This window comes from Podarcis filfolensis (genome assembly GCF_964270895.1).
Source record: "Podarcis filfolensis genome assembly, chromosome: 9".
Classification (NCBI taxonomy): domain Eukaryota; kingdom Metazoa; phylum Chordata; class Lepidosauria; order Squamata; family Lacertidae; genus Podarcis; species Podarcis filfolensis.
This window is the reverse complement of record NC_139610.1, coordinates 11,388,960-11,413,722: the sequence shown is the minus strand read 5'-3', so window position 1 is coordinate 11,413,722 and position 24,763 is coordinate 11,388,960. Positions and strand designations below refer to the sequence as shown.

General features: G+C 44.3%; 1 protein-coding gene across 2 annotated transcripts; it reads right to left on the bottom strand.

Annotated features, from left to right (window-relative positions):
- Window positions 1–5,043: 5,043 nt before the first annotated feature.
- ZCCHC4 (zinc finger CCHC-type containing 4) lies at window positions 5,044–22,626 on the bottom strand. 2 transcript variants are annotated; one of them, XM_083630573.1, is made up of 13 exons: window positions 22,437–22,626; window positions 15,991–16,109; window positions 14,139–14,221; window positions 12,465–12,740; window positions 11,311–11,391; window positions 10,564–10,636; window positions 8,765–8,915; window positions 8,359–8,459; window positions 6,954–7,075; window positions 6,695–6,770; window positions 6,318–6,369; window positions 5,536–5,692; window positions 5,044–5,385 (listed from the first exon to the last, which is right to left on the bottom strand). In XM_083630573.1, exons 1-13 carry the CDS (start codon window positions 22,513–22,515, stop codon window positions 5,238–5,240), a joined length of 1,518 nt encoding a protein of 505 aa, XP_083486699.1. In that variant the 5' UTR covers window positions 22,516–22,626; the 3' UTR covers window positions 5,044–5,237. The 2 variants fall into 2 exon arrangements, with proteins under 2 accessions (XP_083486699.1, XP_083486700.1); XM_083630574.1 differs by having other exon boundaries at window positions 5,045–5,334; window positions 22,437–22,623.
- Between the last annotated feature and the right edge of the window lie 2,137 nt (window positions 22,627–24,763).

Below are 24,763 nucleotides of genomic sequence, written 5' to 3'. Positions count from 1 at the left end.
GAAAACCTTTATTGAATATATGGGGGGAATGTGGACATTTGACAACGTTGGCAGCATTAAGATAAATTCAACAGTGTAAATAAGTTTTGATGGAAGTAATAATGGGGACTGGAGACGCAATGAGGCTGAGGGTACATTCTATCATATGTGGTGGGCTTGTAAAAGGGTAAGAGAGTATTGGGAAATAATTTATAATGAATTGAAAAAAATGTTTAAAGTGGTTTTCTTTTTTGGAAAAGTAGAGTCCTTTCTGTTGGGGATAATTCAGACTGAAATTCCCAGGTGTCAAAAAAGGCTATTTATGTATGCCACTATTGCAGCCCGTGGACGCGGGTGGCGCTGTCGGTAAAACCTCAGTGCCCAGGACTTGCTGATCGCAAGGTTGGCGGTTCGAATCCCCGCGGCGGGGTGAGCTCCCGTCGTTCGGTCCCAGCTCCTGCCCACCTAGCAGTTCGAAAGCACCCCTAAGTGCAAGGAGATAAATAGGTACCGCTTTATAGCAGGAAGGTAAACGGCGTTTCCGTGTGCTGCGCTGGTGCTGGCTCGCCAGCTGCAGCTTCGTCACGCTGGCCACGTGACCTGGAAGTGTCTTTGGACGGCGCCGGCTCACGGCCTCTTGAGTGAGATATGCACGCAACCCTAGAGTCGGACACGACTGGCCCGTACGGGCAGGGGTACCTACTGCAGCCCGTAAAAGGGATGCGGGGGGTGCTGTGGTGTAAACCACAGAACCTAGGGCTTGGCGATTGGAAGGTCAGCAGTTCGAATCCCCGCAATGGGGTGAGCTCCTGTTGCTCAGTCCCAGCTCCTGCCCACCTAGCAGTTCAAAAGCACATTAAAGTGCAAGAAGATAAATAGGTACCGCTCTGGTGGGAAGGTAAACGGTGTTTCCGTGCGATGCTCTGGTTCGCCAGCAGCGGCTTAGTCATGCTGGCCAATTGACCTGGGAAAACTGTCTGCGGACAAACACCGGCTCCCTCAGCCTATAGAGCAAGATCAGCGTGCAACCCCAGAGTCGTCCGCGACTGGACCTAACGGTCAGGGGCCCCTTTACTGCAGCCCGTGTTTTGTTAGTCCAAAAATAGAAAACGAGCGAGGCCCCAACCAAAGAAGAATGGCAACTTAAGTTGACAGAATATGCACAACTTGCAGACCTAACTTCTAAAATAAGAGAACAAGAAGAACGTAGGTTTAAAGATCGGAAAACCTCTTTTGACTATATAGGGGGAGGGAATTGTGTACGTTTGAAAACGTTGGCAGCATTAAGATAAATTCAGTAGTGTAAGTATGTTTTGATGGATGGAATAATGGAACACTAAGTGGTTTCATTTCAGGGACGCAGGTGGCGCTGTGGGTTAAACCACTGAGCCTAGGGCTTGCCAATAAGAAGGTCGGCGGTTCGAATCCCCGCAATGGGGTGAGCTCCCATTGCTCGGTCCCTGCTCCTGCCAACCTAGCAGTTCGAAAGCACGTCAAAGTGCAAGTAGATAAATAGGTACCACTCCGGCGGGAAGGTAAATGGCATTTCCATGCGCTGCTCTGGTTTCGCCAGAATGGAATACTGAATGGTGTCATTTATTCAGAATATGCAGGAATTTATGTTATGCACAATGAACCATGGAAAGAGAAGAAGGGAAGTCACACACACACACACACTATATAAATAGAGAGATGTAAACTCTATACCTGGTGGCGCCACTCCTCTCCTTTTTGCAATCGGAAGGGATGTTCTTGGTCCCTTCCTGCGCCTCGGTCGATCCGGTTTACCCAAAGCCAGCAGCTGCCCCCTTTGCCATCGCTAGGACGCACCCGGCGCCCGGAGATCCCGTCCCTCGGAGATCCAGTCCTCCAGCCCCAAGCGCTCCGTTTCTCCCGCGCAACCTGCGCCGGCAGAAAAGGCCCAACCTCCGGAAGCGGCGTCGCTTCTCCTCCGGTGGGGAAGGAAAGGGGAGTGACTCCGGAGCGGGAGGCGGGCGCTGCGCGCTCTCCAACGCCGCCCACCAGGCTGGGCGCGCGCTTCTGCTTGGCTGCGCCGCTTCGGAAAAGGCGACAGCAGGCGGGGGGAAGGGGGGGATCTTTTTACAGACCTCCCCCCATTTATTATCATTATATATCATGATTATTCTATTCGTATTACAGATTGTGATGATCATTATGATCACTGCTTTTATGTGTACCTCGCCTTTTCCCCCTGACCAGGGCAGCTTACAGATAAAAAGAACAACTGGAAACGCAGTGGACGAACTGGGGGAATCATTAAAAAAAAAAAGCAACTATTAAACATTAATGGAATCAAAACTATTTAAAACGCAACAAGAACAGCAGGGCAACTGACGGACTCGGCTGATAAAATAATGCATAATGTTTTATTAGGTTTTTGTATATGCTGGAAGCGGACTAGAGTGGCTGGGGCAACGCAGCCAGATGGGCAGGGTACAAATAAATTATCATTATTATGATTATTAGTCAGATGGGTGGGGTATATAATAATATAATATTATTGCTATTAACTGCTAAAAACATAGGGTGGGAAACAATGACTTAAAAAGCAGTTAAACATTAATAGGATTGATATTCTATGTATATACAGTGGTACCTCTGGATGCAAACGGGATCCGTTCCGGAGCCCTGTTCGCATCCTGAGTAGAGCGTAACCTGTGACTGCGCGGGTCGCGATTCACCGCTTCTGCGCATGTGCGTGACGTCATTTTGAGCATCTGCGCATGCGTGAGCGTCAAAACCTGGAAGTAACACGCTCCATTACTTCCGGGTTGCTGCGGAGCGCAACCTGAAAATACTTATTCAACCCAATGTATGACTGTATCTAGAAACTATTGAAAACATCCAGTTACCACAAAAACAGCACAGCACTAGCCAAGAAGGTCCTTTACCTGTGGGCAGAACAGCAAGGAGTGAACCAGCCGAACTTCTCTAGGAAGTTGTCAGAGCAGCCACCAAGGGCCTCTGCTCCCATCGAGCTATCACTGACTTGCCATTTTTGATCCGCATAGGTAAAAGTAAAGGACCCCTGGATGGTTAAGTCCAGTCAAAGGCGACTATGGGGTTGCGGCGCTCATCTCGCTTTCAGGCCAAGAAAGCCAACATTTGTCCACAGACAGCTTTCCAGGTCATGTGGCCAGCATGACTAAACCACCTCTGGGGCAACAGGACACGGTGACGGAAACCAGGGCGCATGGAAACGCCGTTTACCTTCCCGCCACAGCAGTACCTATTTATCTACTTGCACTGGAGTGCTTTTGAACTGCTAGGTTGGCAGGAGCTGGGACAGAGCAAGGGGAGCTCACTCCGTCACGGGGATTCGAACCGCCAACCTTCTTATCAGCAAGCCCAAGAGGCTCAGTGGTTTCAACCACAGCACCACCCGCGCTTGCCACTGCAAGAAGGGTGCAGTGGTAAACAGGGTAAATCTGTAAGGAACCAGCCTAAATCACATCTAACAACGTGGATCTTGGAGGTAAAAGCAAGTGGAGGGCAACAAACGAAGGAAATGCAACAGACACAGGTGGCGCTGAGTTAAACCACAGAGCCTAGGACTTGCCGGCCAGAAGGTCGGTGGTTCGAATCCCCGCAACGGGGTGAGCTCCCGTTGCTCGGTCCCTGCTCCTGCCAACCTAGCAGTTCGAAAGCACGTCAAAGTACAAGTAGATAAATAGGTACCGCTCCGGCGGGAAGGTAAACAGTGTTTCTGTGTGCTGCTCTGGTTCACCAGAAGCGGCTTAGTCATGCTGGCCACATGACCCAGAAGCTGCATGCCGGCTCTCTCGGCCAATAAAGCGAGATGAGCGCCGCAACCCCAGAGTCGGTCACAACTGGACTTAATGGTCCGCGGTCCCTTTACCAGAAGAGAGGAATGCCTTCCCTAAATGGTTCCTTATTCCACGTTTGACTTTATCCTTGTAAATATGCTGTGTGAATAGACCATTTCAGATCTGCATTTGTCCAGTCCTGTAAAGTGCTGCTATCTTGTTAAGAAGACTGAAAGTTGATTAGCTTACTATGTTCATACCATCGTGGGAAATTAGTTCAGGAGCCATTCTGACTATAAAACTTTCTATTTTAAATGAATAATCCTTAGGAGAGTTTTAGTGTTCTATTATCTCTGTTTGATTGGAGGCACCAAATTCCATATCCATGGATACTGAATACTTGAATGGGGCGATGAAATTCCTTGCTTAAGCAATTATGCTTGGTTTTTTAAAAAATATTTTATTTTGACAAAGTAATAATCATAAATAAATACGAATAAAAATGTGCACCCCACCACCAAGACCGTTCCGTTGTAACTACCCAACCTCCAAAAATTTCAATACCTCTTGCGATGGTTTGAATCCTTTCCGTTTTAACAGTACAAATTCCACAAACACTTTCCATATCTCCTCAAAACCATTTCTCCTGCATATTCCCCATCTTGCCTTAATGGCACATGTTAACTTATCATTAATAGCTATATCCCACACCTCTTTATATCATTCTTCCATTTTGTGTTCTGCTTGCCCCTTCCAATTCCTAGCTATCATAATTCGTGCAGCTGTCAATAAATTTGTGAGCAAGTTTCTCATAGCCTGTGAACCTTCCACCCCATCGTAAATTGATAATAAAGCTACCTCTGGACTTTTGGTCAGCTTTAAACCAGTGACTGCTGTTATCTCCTTTGCCAAAAAATTGTACATATTTACACCCCCACCACATGTGAACATAATCCCATAGTCGCCTTTGACTGGACTTAACCATCCAGGGGTCCTTTACCCTTTACCTCTTGCAATTCTTAATGTGCATCCTACTGCCTTGCTAGCTGCTTTGAAATATACTTTTTAGTAAGACATGAGCACAGTCATCGAAGTCTCCGGAAAGGTAAAGAAACAAAGACAAAGTTTCGTTTTGCAAAAATATATTAATATTTATAAAATATTAACTCAGTTACATTGTTGTGCATTGTTGAAAGCGTGTATATACACAGTGTGCTAAAAAGACTGTAATATTGATATATATATATATATATATATATATATATATATATATATATATTTATATATTTATATATATATATTTATATATATATATATATTTCCACACATTTAGCGCATCAGCAAGAGTTGGTGTTTTGGTGACATTTGCAGAGTTGCAAAATATGGCCTCCGATTCAGTCAGATATTCAGTATCCAGATTAATATTTGGAGAGCACTGAATGAAGGACTCGTGCAAACATAGCCCTTAATTTATACTGCAGTTCTCATCTTCCTTCCACCTGTCGTTTTCATAGCATTCACATCCACCAACTTCTTCTTCTTCTTTTGCCTTGACTTTTTCCCGCCTCTGCAAAGCAAGGCAAATAATCTTGAGCACTGCATTTTCAGATCTATAGAACTGGTAATGTGAATTGCAATAAATAGCTGCCGGAGGGAAGATATTAAGAAGGGAGGTTTAGAATCCCTCCCCTTAAAAAAATATATATTCAGAACCTTTATGGATGTTGACACTGTAAGTACACAGTAGATAATAGTAGGATGAACTTACTGGTGTATTCTCCTAACCACATGTAGATTAGGGCATGTGGCCCGTTTATGGTCTGTCGCTCCACAAATGAAGCATCCCGTCTCAGATCCAGTGTCAGCATCCTTACAAGAGTGACTCTGCAGAGCACAGCGACCGCAAACGCTGCAATGAATCCAAGCTGTGAAGGGCGGGAAAAGTAACAAGGAAAATGTGTAAGTTGTTAAATTCTGTGAGAATTCCAGCCACTGGGATCATTTCCTGCAACCCTTAAGCGGAATACAGTGGTACCTCGGGTTACATACGCTTCAGGTTACATACGCTTCAGGTTACAGACTCCGCTAACCCAGAAATAGTGCTTCAGGTTAAGAACTTTGCTTCAGGATGAGAACAGAAATCGTGCACTGGCAGCGTGGCGGCAGCGGGAGGCCCCATTAGCTAAAGTGGTGCTTCAGGTTAAGAACAGTTTCAGGTTAAGTACGGATCTCTGGAAAGAATTAAGTACTTAACCCGAGGTACCACTGTACCCTGTTCAGGTCTCTAGCCAGCCTAGGAAAGAGTGGACAACAAAATTCAAAAGGAGCCATGTTCTTCCACAACACAGAAGAAAACTCTGTGTAGAATCTTAAAATTGGAAGGGACCCCAGGGTCATCTAGTCCAACCCCCTGTCAAAGTCCTTTATTGATTAAGGGTATTTGTTTAGAGTCTGTCCTGTTGAGTATAGCTGCTTAACATTTTTAATAGTTTGAGCTTGATCTTTTTATTGCAAATTTTATGGTAAAAAGTGATCATTTGTAATACTTACAGGGTTTTACACATTTTTTGCAAAGGGAACAATGCGTCCAACGTCTCCCATCCTATTTGAAAAATAATAAAAGTTGTATATAGTTTAAAAATGGAAAAATTTAGCACTCCAGTTTTTAATTCTCCCCCCCCCCTCCTGCTTTAAAACAAATGTCCCCTTTTTCCTTGCACACATGGCATATCTTCCTTGACTAGAAGAGCAAAATTTTATTTTCTTTCTCGATATTCCTCTTACAGGCCACATCGTTAGAAAGAAATGTGCTAATCCAAAGTGGGCAAGTTTGTACCCTCTTGCAGTCACACAAAAATGCTATTCTGCAAGATACGTACTAAAGTTCAGGACCAAGTCTTGCTAAAACTCTTTCTAAACACACTTACTTTTGATGTGCATGAATCACAGATTTCACAGTGCTGGTTGTCTGAACTAACGTACCGCTGGCAGATGGAGCAAAACCTGGCAGACCCAGAAAAAACAATTAAAATTCTTAGGCGGCTGTAAGGAATATTCATGATATAGCACTACAGGTAAGTAAAAATATTTCTCAATAGGCCACGCAAACACTTTGTAAACACTGTTTTTTTATAAAGTAAAATTCAAAAACCTTTTAGCTCCACTCAGGTTAAACAAAAGCTGTACCTGTATCCTTCTTCCACAGGAAGCACTATCAAATGTGGTGAAATGTCAGTAAATATACGAACTGGGGACTGTTTACGACCTGTCTTTCCGTGCTTATAAAGGGCATGATTATCATAGTCCACCTAGAAAATAAAAAGACAACAGAGGAGTTGAAACACACGGAAAAGCTTTTATCAGCTAAATTCCAAGTCAGGAAAGAGACCTCGTGTACATTTTTAATCTATGCTTTACCTATGCTTATAATATTTACAAGTCCAGTTCTCCAAAGACAAGAAAAGAGCAAGATTAGGGTGCCACTATTTTCATATTTCGTTTTTTTGATGTTTAACATCAAAAAAACGAAGATCATGGCCACTGGTCCCATCACCTGGCAAATAGAAGGAGAAGAAATGGAGGCAGTGAGAGATTTTACTTTCTTGGGCTCCATGATCACTGCAGATGGTGACAGCAGCCACGAAATTAAGAGACGCCTGCTTCTTGGGAGGAAAGCAATGACCAACCTAGACAGCATCTTAAAAAGCAGAGACATCACCTTGCCAACAAAGGTCCGTATAGTTAAAGCTATGGTTTTCCCAGTAGTGATGTATGGAAGTGAGAGCTGGACCATAAAGAAGGCTGATCGTCGAAGAATTGATGCTTTTGAATTATGGTGCTGGAGGAGACTCTTGAGAGTCCCATGGACTGCAAGAAGATCAAACCTATCCATTCTTAAGGAAATCAGCCCTGAGTGCTCACTGGAAGGACAGATCGTGAAGCTGAGGCTCCAATACTTTGGCCACCTCATGAGAAGAGAAGACTCCCTGGAAAAGACCCTGATGTTGGGAAAGATGGAGGGCACAAGGAGAAGGGGACGACAGAGGACGAGATGGTTGGATGCTCTTTGAAGCTACAAACATGAGTCTGACCAAACTGCGGGAGGCAGTGGAAGACAGAAGTGCCTGGCGTGCTCTGGTCCATGGGGTCACGAAGAGTCGGACACGACTAAACAACAACAAACATTTTCATATTTCAGTCCCATCAGTAGCTCCACTGAAAAGCCTGTCTAGAATGATAACATGTGTGACTTTGGAGAGAGTGAAATATTCTGTATACCAATAGTCTCCAGCCTTTTCAGAGGCTGGATCCACCTTTACCCCAAAATTGTTGTTGGGATGAATTTTTTGAAATTTTATAAGGCATTTTTATAGTGGGTTCTTAAAGACCAATGCTCTACATCGTCTCCCGTTGCAGCACAAAAAGCATCAGTCAGAACAGGAAATTCAAAGTGCTCTGACAATGGGTTTCATCTCATCCTACCCAACACAAAATAAATTACCAGAGTCCATATCCACCATGAAATGACTAGCTTTAGAAAAAAGAATGCTTTTTTTTAAAACTTCACAATACCACTTCTCTGGGCCCATACCTGGTAATCCAGCATACTGAAATTTGGAAAAAATTCAAGAATGCGTGACTCAAAGAAGTATGGAAATATCCAAAGTATGGGTAAGTTGTTGTCGGCAGGATCTAGGAAAGCAAAGGGAATAAAAAATGTACTTTTCATCACATAAAGGAACAGATAATAAAAATCTACAAGCGCTGCCTGACAGCACATAAACCTGTAAACAGTTTTGTAATGGCTGTTGTCCCTTGTTCTTCAGATAAAGCTTTAACGGATGAGACTGCCAATTAAAGTTTGCAGCCCAAGGCAAATGGCAAATATCGCCTGCATTGTTGCATTCTATTGGTCTAGCAAATATATACCATTTGGAATTAGAAAAGCTGCCTTCATTTTTCTAATATCAAATTGATCGGAAATCAGAAATAGTTACCTGCACCTCTTGTTTGTCTCCACATTGCAATCAGCTTTTTGAAACTAAACGCCAAAGCTTCAACCAAGCCTCCAAAGGGAGGATCAGCCACCATGATGACATCTTTCCCATTGTCCTCCTGCAAGAACTTCTCACATATCTTATAAGCAGCCTGCAAGAGATCAGAGACAACTTCCATTTCAAACTAAGTCGTGATCTGTCAGTTAACCTATAGGAATCACTCAGTCTGCAGCTTCTAGATGCTGCAGAATTGTAATCTCAGAAGTAGTGAAAAACGATTCTAAGGCATGAATTTAAAAGTATGATATCCCTATACATTCTAAAGGTAAAGGGACCCTGACTGTTGGGTCCAGTCGTGGACGACTCTGGGGTTGCAGCGCTCATCTCGCTTTATTGGCCGAGGGAGCCGGCGTACAGCTTCCGGGTCATGTAGCCAGCATGACTAAGCCGCTTCTGGTGAACCAGAGCAGTGCACAGCAACACCATTTACCTTCCTACCGGAGCAGTACCTATTTATCTACTTGCACTTGTGCTTTCGAACTGGCAGGAGCAGGGATCAAGCAACGGGAGCGCACCCCATCGGGGGGATTCGAACCGCTGACCTGATCAGCAAGCCCTAGGCTCTGGTGTAAGCATAGGGATGCGGGTGGCGCTGTGGTCTAAACCACAGAGCCTAGGGCTTGGCGATCGGAAGGTTGGCAGTTCGAATCCTTGCGACAGGGTGAGCTCCCGTTGTTCAGTCCCAGCTCCTGCCAACCTAGCAGTTCGAAAGTACGTCAAAGTGCAAGTAGATAGATACCGCTCCAGCGGGAAGGTAAATGGCGTTTCATGCATGGCTCTGGTTTTGCCAGAAGCAGCTTAGTCATGCTGGCCACATGACCGGAAGTGTCTGTGGACAAACGCTGGCTCCCTCGGCCTATAGAGCGAGATGAGCGCTGCAACCCCAGAGTCGGTCACGACTGGACCTAACGGTCAGGGTTACCTTTACCTTTTTATGTGTAAGCATACATAACGGCTCTCTAGCGTGTGGAATAATTGTATCTGTTTTACACCCGCATTTTATTTGAGAGATATTCTTGCGCTGTATTTTTCTTAAAACATTTAAGCTTCAATTCTATACATGCTAACCTAGGAATAAGCCCCACTGAGCTCAGTTGGGCTTCCTTCTGAGTAGTCATATACAGGGCTGCACCTTGATGAAACAGGAGAAAAATGGAAAGAACAAACAAATGTCCACTGCATTGACTATGCAAGTCTTTGAATCCCCAATGAGCAGGTCCCCACACAAAAGACCGCCTCTTTCCATATGAACCTACCTGGACCCTGAGATCATCTTCTGAGACCGACCTTCGTGTGCCTCCTCCTTGAGAAGTGCGGAGGGTGGCAACACGAGAACAGGGCCTTCTCTGCAGTGGCTTCCCGTCTGTGGAATGCTATCCCCAGGAAGGTTCACCTGGTGCCTTCATTATGCACATTTAGGCACTAGGCAAAAACGTTCCTTTTCAAACAGACCTTTGGCTGATCTGATTTACATCCTTTTAAAAAGTGTTTTTTTGGGGGTGCTATTGGGCTGTTGTTTTATTTTTATTAAGTATCTTGTGGTTTTATATCTTGATTTTATTCTGTGAACCGCCCTGAGACCCCCAGGTATAGAGCGGTATACAAATTCAATAAATAAAATAAATAAATAACAATAAATATCTGCTTAGCTCCTAATGTTCATTCAAAGAAATGAGAGAAGTACTAGGTTCCACAAGTAGTATTCATAAAAAATTTCCCAGTATTTGGCTAGGCCTTACCTCTCCAGCAAAAAAATGGTGGTTAAACATGTTGTAATGGCAGAAGTCCTCCTCTGTATAAAACTGGGAGTACCTGTAAATTAATTATTCCCATTATATTCAAAAAAGAAAAGAAGTTTGCCAAAATTGACTTGTTGCCTCAAGTCAGCATGTGAAATGGCCTCAGTTTCCTGTCTTCTCTGCCCTTAAAAGTTGCCACCTACACTTCCATCAGGTTCCTCCTTCTTAGTGCCTTGTCACAGAATCACAGATTTATAGAATTGGAAGGGCCCAGGAATCTCAACACATGGTCTCCCATCCAATTTGAAACCATACCAGATCCTGCTTAGCTTCGCAGATGTGCTAGCGGTTCTATTGCTGCATCACTACAACTTTCTGCCCTTCTTTTCTCCCCTCAACCGACCTCCAGATACCTCTTCACTTCTCAAGGTCTATTCCTGCTCCTAGGGTCCATGTGACATTCTTAAAAGAGGTTACCATTTCCCCATATCCCATAGATCAAGTCTACATCTACACAGCAGAGGGGAATAATCATTTATACTGAGCCATAGCCAACTGTGGCGCAAAGCAAAAGAATGCACATTATCAAAGTTGGTTGTTCGACAGATTGCACAAGAAGAATCAGTTGTTTCGCAACAAGCTTCGGCTAGCACAACTGTTCCATTTTATTCCTTTTTTGCACAGCTTTTAAATAAGCTTTGTAGTGGTTTTATCAGAGGGGGGAAATAACTTTTAATAAAAGCTTACCTGAAATCAATATCTAACAAAAGGCTCTTAATGCAGATTTCCTGATCCTGCGATGTTTGGAATTTGATGAATTCATGCAGCCTGGAAAGATTAACATGAACCATTTAAATGTAAGATACGTGAATATCAAGACAATACACAATGATACAGAATGTTCTATTTAAACATACGAGGAAGCCACCTATTCCCCCCCCTAAAAAAAATAAAGCCATGAATCCCATGACTATATAAGTAACAGGGTATAGCAATTCTTTACGTAACTGGAGGGATACGTAAGCGGAGGTACGACTGTGCAATCATTTTAAGGTTTTGTTTCGTTAGCATCCAACTTTGAATGTGGGAACATCCAGTGGGCTCTGCTAATGCTTCTGGCAAGCATCCAAAGCCACTTTTCCATTACTCAAGAGAAGGAAGTGCTATTTACTTCAATGACGTTGTCTTAGAAGTAAGTCACAATCCCTTATCTGTTTAAGCAACGCCAAATGCCTCAAGACTACGCCTTTTAGAACCCTAAAGATAAAGGAAAAGGGACCCCTGACCATTAGGTCCAGTCGTGGCCGACTCTGGGGTTGCGGCGCTCATCTCGCTTTATTGGCCGAGGGAGCTGGCGTACAGCTTCCGGGTCATGTGGCCAGCATGACTAAGCCGCTTCTGGTGAACCAGAGCAGCGCACGGAAACGCCGTTTACCTTCCCGCCGGAGCGGTACCTATTTATCTACTTGCACTTTGACGTGCTTTTAAACTGCTAGGTTGGCAGGAGCAGGGACCGAGCAACGGGAGCTCACCCCATCACGGGGAGTCGAACCGCCGACCTTCTGATCGGCAAGTCCTAGGCTCTGTGGTTTAACCCACAGCGCCACCCACGTCCCGTTTTGAACCCTAAGAGGTACCAATTTCCAGGTCCCACTGGGACCAAATACAGTGGTACCTCCGGTTGCGCACGGGATCCATTCCGGAGCTCCGGTCAGATCCTGAGGAATTCACAACCGGAGGTGCCTGTTCTGCACATGCACACGGCGCATAGAGCACTTGTGCGCATGCACACGCGCCGAAACCCGGAAAAATACTTCCAGGTTTGCTGCGTTTGCCTCCTGAAGGATATGCAACAAGAGGTGTGCATATCCAGAGATACCACTGTATACTCACTGACTTACCTTGGGGTGCCAACACAAAGCACCCTTTTAAAACCCAGCGTTGTGATAAGGTCCAGCAGGAACTGGCAGCTTCTCTCGGTGAACAGGTATTGTGCGTTTGTCTTCTTATTCTCCAGAGGGATGAGGAGCTGGCTGGGCCTTTTCAGATGGGCAACAGAGACGTCACTAAGGACCTGATGACCCAGGTGTCTTCCCCACTCTGATGGCAACAGCAGCAGCTGGCATTCTCTGCAAAACCTCCTTTCTGACTGTGGCAACGCTACATACTCCTTGTACCTTATATATGAACACAAATTAGAAATCTGTCACAGAGCTGTAACGGCATTTGATTGCCTTCGTCCTCTGTTAGCCTCAACTCCAACTCCTTACTCTAAGAGTGTCTCTCCGCCCATCTAGATCAGGGGTAGGCAAACTAAGGCCCATGGGCCGGATCCAGCCCAATCGCCTTCCCAATCCAGTCTGCGGATGGCCCGGGAATCAGCGTGTTTTTACATGAGTAGAATGTGTCCTTTTATTTAAAATGCATCTCTGGGTTATTTGTGGGGCATAGGAATTCATTCATTTCCCCCCCAAAAATATAGTCCGGCCCACCACATGGTCTGAGGGACAGTGGACCGGCCCACGGCTGGAAAAGGTTGCTGACCCCTGATCTAGATGAACTCTGCTTGTGCAAGCCAAATTTGTTGAGCTTCTTTGCGGGGAGCCGGTGATCTACCAATGATCTACCACAGATGTCCAGTGATCTACTGGGTAGATCACAATCTGCCTGTTGGACGTGCCTGGTCTAAGATAAACTTATATGGAAATAATATATCGATGGTATCTAACACTGAGGAAGTTGGCAGAAATGCATAAATCTAAATCAAATAAGATTTGGAAATGTAATGAGAAAGAAGGTTATTTCTATCATATGTGGGGGCCTTATAGTAAGGTCAAAACTTACTGGGAAATGATATATAATGAAATGAAAAGGATGTTTAAAATAACCTTTGTAAAAAACTCAGAAGCTTTTCTTTTGGGAATTATAGGGACAGAACTACCTAAAATGTACAGAAACTTATTCATGCATGCTACTACAGCAGCAAGAATGTTACTTGCCCCAAAATGGAAAGAAGCAGAAGTCCCAGCAAAGGAAGAATGGATACAGAAACTTATGGAATATGCAGAAATAGCGAAACTTACCGGAAGAATAAGAAATCAAGAAAACATTTTTATATATATAAAAGAATGGAAAGTTTATTGAATATTTACGGATAGATTATAAACAGATTAAAAACATGGACAGGATTATTGTAACAACCTGCAGCTTTATAAGAGCATGTATTTAAAGAAGATGAATAAATGAGCAAATTAAGTTAATCTGGATATGCAGAAGGTATTGAAAATAAATTTAAAGAACCGCAGAAAGAGGGGGATGGAAGTCGAGTTTTGAAAGGTCAAAATGAATGTAAAATTAGTGAACTGTATAAAACTAGTGAAATGTATAAACTTGAAAAGTACAAATAAATAAACAAAAGATTACCTGAAGCAAAGAGGGGAAAATTCCTTTCTGCAAGGAGAAACCTCTTGCACTAGGCAGTACAGGAACACCAAATACTACCCATGGTTTTGGGTTGTTTTTTTTAAAAAAGGAATACTGATTCATTCAAATAAAAATAATAATTGTATAGGTACCTCTCTACATTATCTCTGTGAGATAATAATGGTTGATGGCGTTGGTTGTAAATTTCCCGTGCTGAAAGTCTAGCTTCTGATACCTGAGGAAAACGTGTATGAAATATATGTAGAAATTCAATATTTACATATTTACAATACATACAATATTTATCACAAACAGATACGGTTTTTGAGAATTCAGTCCGGCTCAAGTTTCAAATTTTTCTCTCAGAATTTATGGCCCACTCAGAAATTTAAAAAAAATCCAAATTTTTGCTTTTTGGTTGTTTTTGCTTTTATTTTGATTATGTATTTTGAGGCTTTATATTCTGATTTTATCCTGTGAACCGCCCTGAGACCTGCGGATATAGGGTGGTATGCAAATTTAATTTAATAATAATAACAATAATAATGCAAAATGTGGATTTTTTGCTAAATGACTGAAACATGAATGCAGATGTGCACATTCACTCTGGTTCTCTCTTCTAAAATCTTCAGCCGATATCCCCCTTTTCTCCCCTTCTTTTATGTCCATCTCTGCCAATGACACACAGCTTAAAAAAACACACCACTGAGTAATGCTTTTTTTCCTGGGGGTACGCATACTCCGTAACATTTTGTGAATCTAAGTTTGACCTCATTGAGGGGCAGTATTTCAATATGAGTAGAAAAATGAGAGTACCCCTAAACATTTTTTTAAGGAAAAAAAGCACTGCCACTGAGTATTCTTTAGAGTACATAGTTCTCATATGGACACACTACTATAGTATGAATTCCTGCGGTTCTGCAAGATACTAAACTGTCCAGCTGTACTGGTGAAGAAAATTCCAGCAATATGTAGATACCAATATATAAAGGTACCAGCTATATATCACACCTTAATATTTATGAGGAAGTCTCTTATGAGTTGGATCCAGAATGCAATCCTAATCCCATTTAAAATCGAGCTGTTCTTAATGCGTTGAGAAGACCTGTTGAAATCAGTGAGATGAATCAGTCCTGCCTACTTTAAATCACATTGATTTCAATCAGGGTGGATAAAAATCAATGATTTTCTTTTAAAAATTCAAAAAAAATGGATTTTTAAAAAAATTTAAATTGAATTTTTAAAATAAAATGCTTTTGGAGGGAAGATCTTTCTAAAGATAGTTTTCTATTTAAGTTACATTATAGTCCAAAGGCTATTCATCAGGAAATAAGGATTTGTTTTAAGTTTTTCTTGTGTGCTAAAACTCAGTCTAAGTTTAAAAATAAAATATAAAATTAACTACATAAGTTAACAAACATGGATACATATGCTATAATGTTATTGTTTTAGTTAAATAAATTGTTATTAAGGAAATGATTATTTTTCTCTTTCCAATAAAATACAGCAGAAAAGTTCTCCAACTATAAACAGTTAACTTATTAAACCTCACAATAATTTCATAATTATCTGTAGGTATTTCTAATAGTATAACTGTAAAAACTGCTCTGAAAATTTATTATTCCAAAAATAAAACCTTCATCTGGTTGTAAATATTAAGATTATACCATCAATAATGAGTCTTTCTGTAAAAACAAAAATGATTTAAATCAAGTCTTACTGACTAGTGATTTAAATCGTGATTTAAACTGATTTATTTTGAATCAAATCCACCCGGATTTCAATGGGTCTAAGTATGATTGTATCTGGATCTAACCCTACGATTCCACTCCTCACCAGAACTCTACAAACTGAGAATACAAACGACAGTTAAATACTGTGTGTGCTTAATCCTCTAACGGAAATCAATGAAATTTAAGGGTGTTCAAATTTGGTGTTTGGACAACGTTCTTGAGGATTAAATGTATCAACCGTACTGTTAAAACCTTTATTCTTTCGGTATACCTTTTCATCTTCCCACTGAAAAAAGTTACAGTCTCTTCTTTCTCTGCAAGCAGAGCAAGCGTAAAATCTTCTTCCCTCTTCTTTCCCTCGAACAATCTTTGCAAACAGAAGGGTGGGGCCTAAGAGAGAAAAGCATTGAAAGATCTATATTCTGAAAACACTGGAATTATTTTTTTCTGGGGGGGGGGAATAATAGAATCTTCCAACAAGCAATTGCAATAGTCAATGTTTGAGACTGATAACAAAAATGAACTTAAGGTGACGCCCCAATGAATCAGGTACAGCTTGTTCCCACTTAAGTCACTGAAATATAGGCCCTTAACTAAAAAATAGTGCATTATTCTTAAAAGATTAAGTGCATCAAAGGAAGAATTTCAAGATCTCACTTGACCTGTCAGCAATCTTTGGGGGATGCTGGAAAGGGAGAAAGTATTTAGAAGAAACTAACTGAAATTGGGGGAAATCGGGTCTTCCCTTAAAGAGGGCATGTATTGCAGTGAGACCTGGAAACCGAAACCCTGTGTTGTGGGTGGGTACGATTGGTCAACCACAACACCCGATTGGTAGGTCCCTCGTAAAGGTGAAGGTAAAGGGACCCCTGACCATTAGGTCCAGTCGTGACCGACTCTGGGGTTGTGGCACTCATCTCGCTTTATTGGCCGAGGGAGCTGGCGTACAGCTTCCGGGTCATGTGGCCAGCATGACTAAGCCGCATCTGGCAAACCAGAGCAGTGCACGGAAATGCTGTTTACCTTCCCGCCGGAGCGGTACCTATTTATCTACTTGCACTTTGACGTGCTTTTGAACTGCTAGGTGGGCAGGAGCAGGGACTGAGCAACGGGAGCTCACCCCGTCACGGGGATTCGAACCGCCGACCTTCTGATCAGCAAGTCCTAGGCTCTGTGGTTTAACCCACAGCGCCACCCGCGTCCCTCGTAGCTGGGTGCAATCTGGCCAATGGGGCGCAATCCAAACTGTTGAAGGGACCTATTTATACCCATGCACGTGACCCAGCGCTTCCTCTTTCGGCATGTGCATTCGGAACACCCGCCCACTTCTCCCTATATTTAGGGCTTTGCACTTGACCTTGCTATGCCGTCATGTGTTGTCTGTCGTTGGGACAGGGGCACGACAGGAATTTTCCCCACTTGGCTGACTGGCCGTTGCCATTTGGGTTTCGCCTGCCACGTAGCAAATCGTCACAGCTTGTAAGGTTGTGGATAGGCTCTGGTTCAGGTGATAGGGATGGGAGAACGCCATCTCTGTGTGAAGGGTATTCCGTTAAAGGATCCAGGGACTCGATAGTTTGGTCAACCCCTGAGAGGGGGTTGTGCCCATGCCTGAGTCCAGTGGGACATTTGGGTGGCGGAGATAGTCTGTTCCCAGCTTTCCACTTATCCAGGTGTTCACCCTATGCTGACCTATGCTGGAACCCTGGTCAGCGCTACATGCATGGCAGGCAGCTGGTCGAACCAGAGCTTATGCAACCACTCACTTTTTGTAATCAATAAAGTTGTGGCCTAAATTCTGCCAAAAACCAAATTTTGAGTCAAGTGTGAATTTATTTAGGGGGAGGTTTCTGGGTCTGAACACGCAAATTTAAGGCCTGCACTAATATACTGAGGAGGGTGGGAATAAAGGTTCCATATATTGGTATATTCCAAAAATAAACTTGAACTGATCCTTGAAACAAGTCTGCTTAGCAACGAGAATTCTCCCCGGCAACAGATTCTTTATCTGGGCATGTCTGAGGGAAGAGAGAGCCTGTCTCTCTGTCCACATGGCTGCAGGGAACAGAGAGGATTAAAATCTATATAGTTCTTTTTCTTTTTTTATGTAGACCAGTAGTGATACAGAGTTATGCAACTTGTAATATAAATAAAACTTTGGAGAAAACCAGCACTTAATCTGAAACAGAAGCAAAAACTTCCAACTTCTTTCTCACAGCCATGCCAGTAGGATGGGGACTGTGTGAGACTGAATCTAAATCATGGGTCCAAACAAACGAAGGGCCGGGGGCCGGATCGGGCCCAATTGCCTTCCCAATCCGGCCTGCGGACAGTCTGGGAATCTACATGTGTAGAATGTATCCTTTTATTTAAAATGCATCTCTGGGTTATTTGTGGGGCATAGGAATTCGTTCATTTCCCCCCCAAAATATAGCCTGGCCCCCCACAAGGTCTAAAGTGGACCGGCTCCCTGCTGAAAAGGTTTGCTGACTCCTGATCTAAATCAACCCAATATTTAAAGAGTAGTCCTGGCAGGTTCTTCACTTGTGTTCGAAATGCAGTTTCCCACTGGCTTTGCAATTCATTGGATATAAGTACATTCTTTTGGCACATCGAACGCTGTATCCTCATTTAAAAAAAATGTAGATATATTCATTTAAACGTTCATCCTTTGCCCTTTTTTTCAAAAAAAGAAGTCCTTAGAATAGAAGCAAAAGTGCCCTGAGGATGGTATAAGGCAAGGCTCAGTAAAATTTTTCAGCAGGGGGCCGGTCCACTGTCCTTCTGACCTTGTGGGGGGCCGGACTATATTCTGACAAAAAAAAATGAACAAATTCCTATGCCCCACAAATAACCCAGAGATGCATTTTAAATAAAAGCACACATTCTCCTCATGTAAAAACACCAGGCAGGCCCCACAAATAACCCAGAGATGCATTTTAAATAAAAGGACACATTCTACTCATGTAAAAACACGCTGATTCCAGGACTGTCTGCGGGCCAGATTTAGAAGGCGATTGGGCCGGATCCGGCCCACGGGCCTTAGTTTGCCTACCCATGGTAGAAGGGTAGGAATCATAGACTGGATAATTTGTACCCTTATCCACAGTCAGTTTGGGCTGCAAACTAGCAGAACTGCCTCTCCCTGCCCCAGAGCACAACCCCAGAGCAATACTTGATATGCCCCTATTTCCCCGTTAGGGGATGCAGGTGGCGCTGTGGGTTAAACCACAGAGCCTAGGACTTGCCGATCAGAAGGTCGGCGGTTCGAATCCCCACAACGGGGTGAGCTCCCGTTGCTTGGTCCCTGCTCCTGCCAACCTAGCAGTTCAAAAGCACGTCAAAGTGCAAGTAGATAAATAGGTACCACTCCGGCCGGAAGGTAAACCGCATTTCCGTGCGCTGCTCTGGTTCGCCAGAAGCGGCTTAGTCATGCTGGCCACATGACCCGGAAGCTGTACGCCAGCTCCCTCGGCCAGTAAAGCGAGATGAGCGCCGCAACTCCAGAGTCGGTCACAACTGGACCTAATGGTCAGGGGTCCCTTTACCTTTAACTCCCCCCCCCGGACAGAAAGGCTCTAAACAAACGGGCAAACGCCACATCGCGGGACAGCCGCTCAGGTGCACAGAGCGGCGCGCGTGCCCTGCAACCGGGGGTGGAGCGAGCCACCAATGGCGGACATTCAGCATGCCGCCCGCCCGCGACTCCCAAGCCTCCCCCAGCTGTCAAAATGAAGGGGGTGGGAATGCCGCCAGCAAAGCAGCATAGCTCCCCCCCTTCCCCCGACGGCTCGGGGTAGGCTTTGGTGTCGCGGGCAGGCGGCGTGCCAAATGTCACCCCCCACAGCGAAGGCACCCCGGGCGGTCTGCCCCCACCGCACCCCCCTTCCTCCGCCCCCGGGAAGAACTGAATGGTGTTCATTCTTTAAGAGGATTCACGGATAAAGAGCTGGACTATGAAGAAAGCAGGAATATTTTCTGGGTAACTCTGCTGTGAGACAGTAAAAGGGGCCCCAAAGATTTAAGGTGCTGGTTTTGACCTTTAAAGCCCTTCACGGCCTAGGACCCTCATACCTACGGGACCGCCTCTCCCGGTATGCCCCACGGAGAGCCTCAAGGTCCATAAAGAGCAACACCCTAGTGGTCCCGGGCCCTAAGGAAGTTAGATTGGCTTCAACCAGAGCCAGGGCCTTTTCAACAGTGGCCCCGGCCTGGTGGAACGCTCTGTCTCATCAGACCAGGGCCCTGCGGGATCGGATTTCTTTTCGCAAGGCCTGTAAGACAGAGTTGTTCCACCTGGCCTTTGGCTTAGAATCGATTTGATTCCCTCCCCCTCTTTCTTTTTTCCTTTCTCCTCCTGTGAAGAGGCTGCATCTTAATGTTTTAATGTTGTATTTTAATCTTGTTTTCTAAGTTGTATTTAAATCAACTTGTTTTTATTATTGGTTGTTAGCCGCCCTGAGCCCGGTCTTGGCTGGGGTATAAATAAAATTTATTATTATTATTATTATTATTATTACAAAGGAGTGGAGCAAACAAACTGACACCATATCAGGGGTGGAGAAACTCAGGGTCAGGGAGGTCCAACAGGGCTTTTGCTTCCATTTTCCATTTTGTTTGGTTTTTGCCTCTGTCTTTCGTTAAGTATATTTCACATTTTATTTTCCAATTCTTCGTGGAAAAATGTTGCAACCTCATTATGTAGATTAAGCAGAAAGGCAACAACACATCACTAAACTGCCCACTGAAGCTAACAAAAACAAGTAAAAAAAACCCACTCCAAATCCAAAATAAACTCCTAGAAAAATTGGTAGGCAATTTTTAAGCCCCACTGGGAGAAATGACCCTGTTTTACTGCTGCAACCTGTCCCACCTAACTCAGGAGAACTTATTTCGGCTAGACAAGTTAAGTTGGAATGCTAGCCGGACCAGTGGTCAAGGATGCTGGGAACTGTAGTCTCAAATCATCTGGAGGGCCAAGTTTGAGGAAGCCTGGTCTAGCCTACATCGCAGGGCTGTTGCAAGGAGGAAAGGGGGAGGCGCAAAGCTGAAGGTTAAGCCGCCTTGGTGAAAAGCTTCTGGGAGATGATATATAATGAGATGAAAATTTTTTTGAAATATACATTTATAAAGAAACCAGAAGCATTCTTTTTGGGCATTGTAGGAAGTGATATAAATAGAAAGGAATGTAAGCTGTTCTTATATGCAACAACGGCAGCAAGAACGTTATTGGCCCCAAAATGGAAGCAAGACGAATTACCGACGAAAGAAGAATGGAGGATGAAATTAATGGACTATGCAGAATTGGACAAACTAACAGGAAGGATTCGAAATCGGCGGGACCAGAAATCCACAGAAGACTGGAGTAAATTTACAGATTATTCGAAAAGTATTTGTGGTGACCAGACTACGTTTGTAGGTTTGCAAGACGTTTTGTGAGGAGTATTATGGGAATTATTGCAAAAATGGATAAGGGGGAGGAGGATTAGTTATGATAATTAAAGGGAATAAGAATTTAAGAAATGCCTAAGAAGTGGTTAAAACGGTGGATCATCAGAGGTGCTGAGGGAAGTCCAAAAAAAGATTTTATAAATGATGAAGTTTTATGGTATGTATGATAATTTATATGTTAAAATTAATAAAAATTATTATTAAAAAAGAAGGTTAGGCTGCTTTGAGCTCCTGGGGAGGAAAGGCGGGGTGCAAAGGCGACAATTATATGGATAGGCAAGATTTGCCAGGGGTGGGGGAAGAAAGCGGAAGAAAAGTAGGATGCAGCATGCAGCCATCGTCAAAGATGGGGAGAAATAATAATAATAATATAATAATAATTTATTATTTATACCCCGCCCATCTGGCTGAGTTTCCCCAGCCACTCTGGGCGGCTCCCAATCAAGTTACAATACAGCGTTAAATATTAAAAACTTCCCTGAACAGGGCTGCCTTCAGATGTCTTTTAAAGATAGGATAGCTGCTTATTTCCTTCACATCTGAAGGGAGGGCGTTGCACAGGGCGGGCGCCACTACCGAGAAGGCCCCGTGTCTGGTTCCCTGTAACCTCACTTCTCACAATGAGGGAACCGCCAGAAGGCCCTCAATGCTGGATGTCAGTGTCCGGGCTGAACGATGGGGGTGGAGACGCTCCTTCAGGTATACAGGACCGAGGCCGTTTAGGGCTTTAAAGGTCAGCACCAACACTTTGAATTGTGCCCGGAAACGTACTGGGAGCCAATGCAGATCTTTCAGGACTGGTGTTATATGGTCCTGGCAGCCACTCCCAGTCACCAGTCTAGCTGCCGCATTCTGGATTTGTTGCAGTTTCCGGGTCACCTTCAAAGGTAGCCCCACGTAGAGCGTATTGCAGTAGTCCAAGCGGGAGATAACTAGCTTCCTCAAGCTCGGCCCTCCAGATGTTTTTGGCCTACAACTCCCATGATCCCTAGCTAGCTGGACCAGTGGCCAAGGATGCTGGGAACTGTAGTCTCAAATCATTTGGAGGGCCGAGTTTGAGGAAGCCTGGTCTAGACTACCTCGCAGGGCTGTTGCAAGGAGGAAACGGGGAGGCGCAAAGCTGAAGCTGAAGCCGCCTTGAGCTCCTAGGGAGGAAAGGCGGGGTGCAAAGGCGACAATTATATGGACAGGCGAGATTTGAAAGCGGAAGAAAAGTGCGGTGCAGCATGCAGCCATCGTTAAAGATGGGGAGAAAGGGCGACTCACCGTGAGGGCAGCGAGGAGCTGGGCTGGAGGGGTCCCGATCCAGCACCACCGCCACCCCGGGGCGCTGCCCGTCCTCCATCGTAGCTTCCCCCCGGGTGGCTCTTCCTCTCCCCAATTGCAGGCGGAGCCAAATGCAAATGGCCGACAAGCGGCTGATCCCTCACTCCGCCCTTTTTTGGTGTGTTTTTCTTTTTTGCCTTCCCCGATCTCCGCCCCACTCCTTGCCATTTGACGCCCCCTACGCGCGCGACACACGAACAACCCTGCCAGGGAGGTCAAGGCTCGGACAGGCAGCGACCGCAAGCGAAAGAGAGAAGGATTCGAACTCAGGACTCCCCGAGCGCCTGGTTCTTCAGCGCCTTTTCTTAGCTCCCGAGCCGCACGCTGCCTCTCCGCCTCTCGGAGGAGGCGGCTCCCTCCGAAACAACAGGAACAAGAGTTAGGCTCTCTCTATTTTTCCTAGCTCTAGGATTTAGTCCTCTATCTTTTTCCTATCTCTAGGGTTTATTCCTCTAGTTTTTTCCTATCTCTAGAATTTATTCCTCTCTCTATCTTTTTCCTATCTCTAGGGTTTACTCCTCTCTCTATATTTTTCCTATCTCTTGATCTATTCCTCTCTATCTTATTTTCCAAACTCTAGAATTTATTCCTCTAATTTTTTTTCTTATCTCTAGGAGTTTTTCCTTTCTCTTCCTTTTTCCTATCTCTAGGGTTTATTCCTCTCTCTCTATTTTTCCTATCTCTAGGGCTTACTCCTCTCTATTTTTCCTATCTGTAGGATTTATTCCTCTCTCTATCTTTTTCCTATCTCTATGATCTATTCCTCACTATCTTATTTTCCAGTCTCTAGAATTTATTCCTCTCTCTATATTTTTCTATCTCTAGGATCTATTCCTCTCTATCTTATTTTCTAATCTCTAGAATTTATTCTTCTATATTTTTTCTTATCTCTAGGATTTATTCCTCTCTCTATCTTTTTCCTACCTCTAGGATCTATTCCTCTCTCTATTCCCCTCCCCCTCCCCCAATCTCTGTCTTTGGCTTCCCAGCGGAACCAAGCGTGGGTGAGGATAAGAAGAAAAGATTAGTAGATCTCCAAACTAAGCAGGCTTTCCCAAACGTAGGGTCTACAGGTGTTTTTTTCTGACCACAATTCCCATCATCCCTGACCCTTGGTCCTGCTAGCTAAGGATGATGGGAGTTGTAGTCCCAAAAAATAAAAAATATAACAGAGAACCAGGTTTGGGAAACCCTGGTTTAGTTTTGTGTGTGCATGCCCTGCCACTTAGTTTCCTGCCTGATTTTTAAAAATGCACCTTTTGTTTCCTTTTCATCTCTACCCCCCCCCCCAATATCTTGTGGAACTGAAATATTTTCTATTTCTGCCTGTTTTGAAGACTCTGTAGCAAACAGTGGGTCGTGGGCTGCTTACACTCAGCAGGAGCCAGAGGTGGTCAACGATTTTGTTGACCTGGGCTCCTCCATTTACACCGAGAGGTCCTCTTGTATTTAAAACACAGGCACTCAAACCAAGAGACCTGTTGCTTTGGGGAAGAGTTGTCCATACAACGTTGCCAGCTCCTGCTGTCCCATCTCATCTCAGTCACTAAACAGGTGTGAACATGTCACTAGTACTTTCCTCCAGGTGGGTGCAGCTTGATACCTTATTGCAGGGATGTCCAACAGGTAGATGGTGATCTACCGGTAGATCACTGGACGTCTGTGGTAGATCACTGGCTACCCCCCAAAAAGCTCAACATTTCACCTCCTCCCTAAAAAAAACTTAACAACTTTGACCCGAACCCCCAAAAAATGGGTCTTCCTCCTTCCTGAACCCCAAAAAAGGAGTAGATCACTGCCAGTTTTTAACTGTGAGTAGATCGCAGTCTTTTGGGAGTTGGCCACCCCTGCCTTATTGAATGCTGAAAAGTGTGCTGCTTCAGTGAGTGGCACCACAGTTGCCTCCTCGCATTGTTCAAACTAGGTTGGATCCAGACTTTTACTGAGTGGAGTTACATGGGGCACCAGAGCAAAGTGGCAGGGTGGTGATTTATTTATTTTTGTCATTTCCTCCTTTTCCTGTAGCCCCCTATTACCTCCCCCCCCCCCCACAAATCTGCTCCAGAAGCTTGTAAGCCTCTAAAACTGCATGGGAAGTACAACATGACAGAAGTCTTGCCGATGGAAGGAGGAAAAGCACACCACCACCAACTTTCACCAGTGAAGAACCTTCATGAATCATTTGCGAAGCAGCAAGTGTAGCTCCCCATTAAGGAAGGCTAGAATAGTCATAGCTGTCAACGTTTCCCTTTTTTTAAGGGAAATAC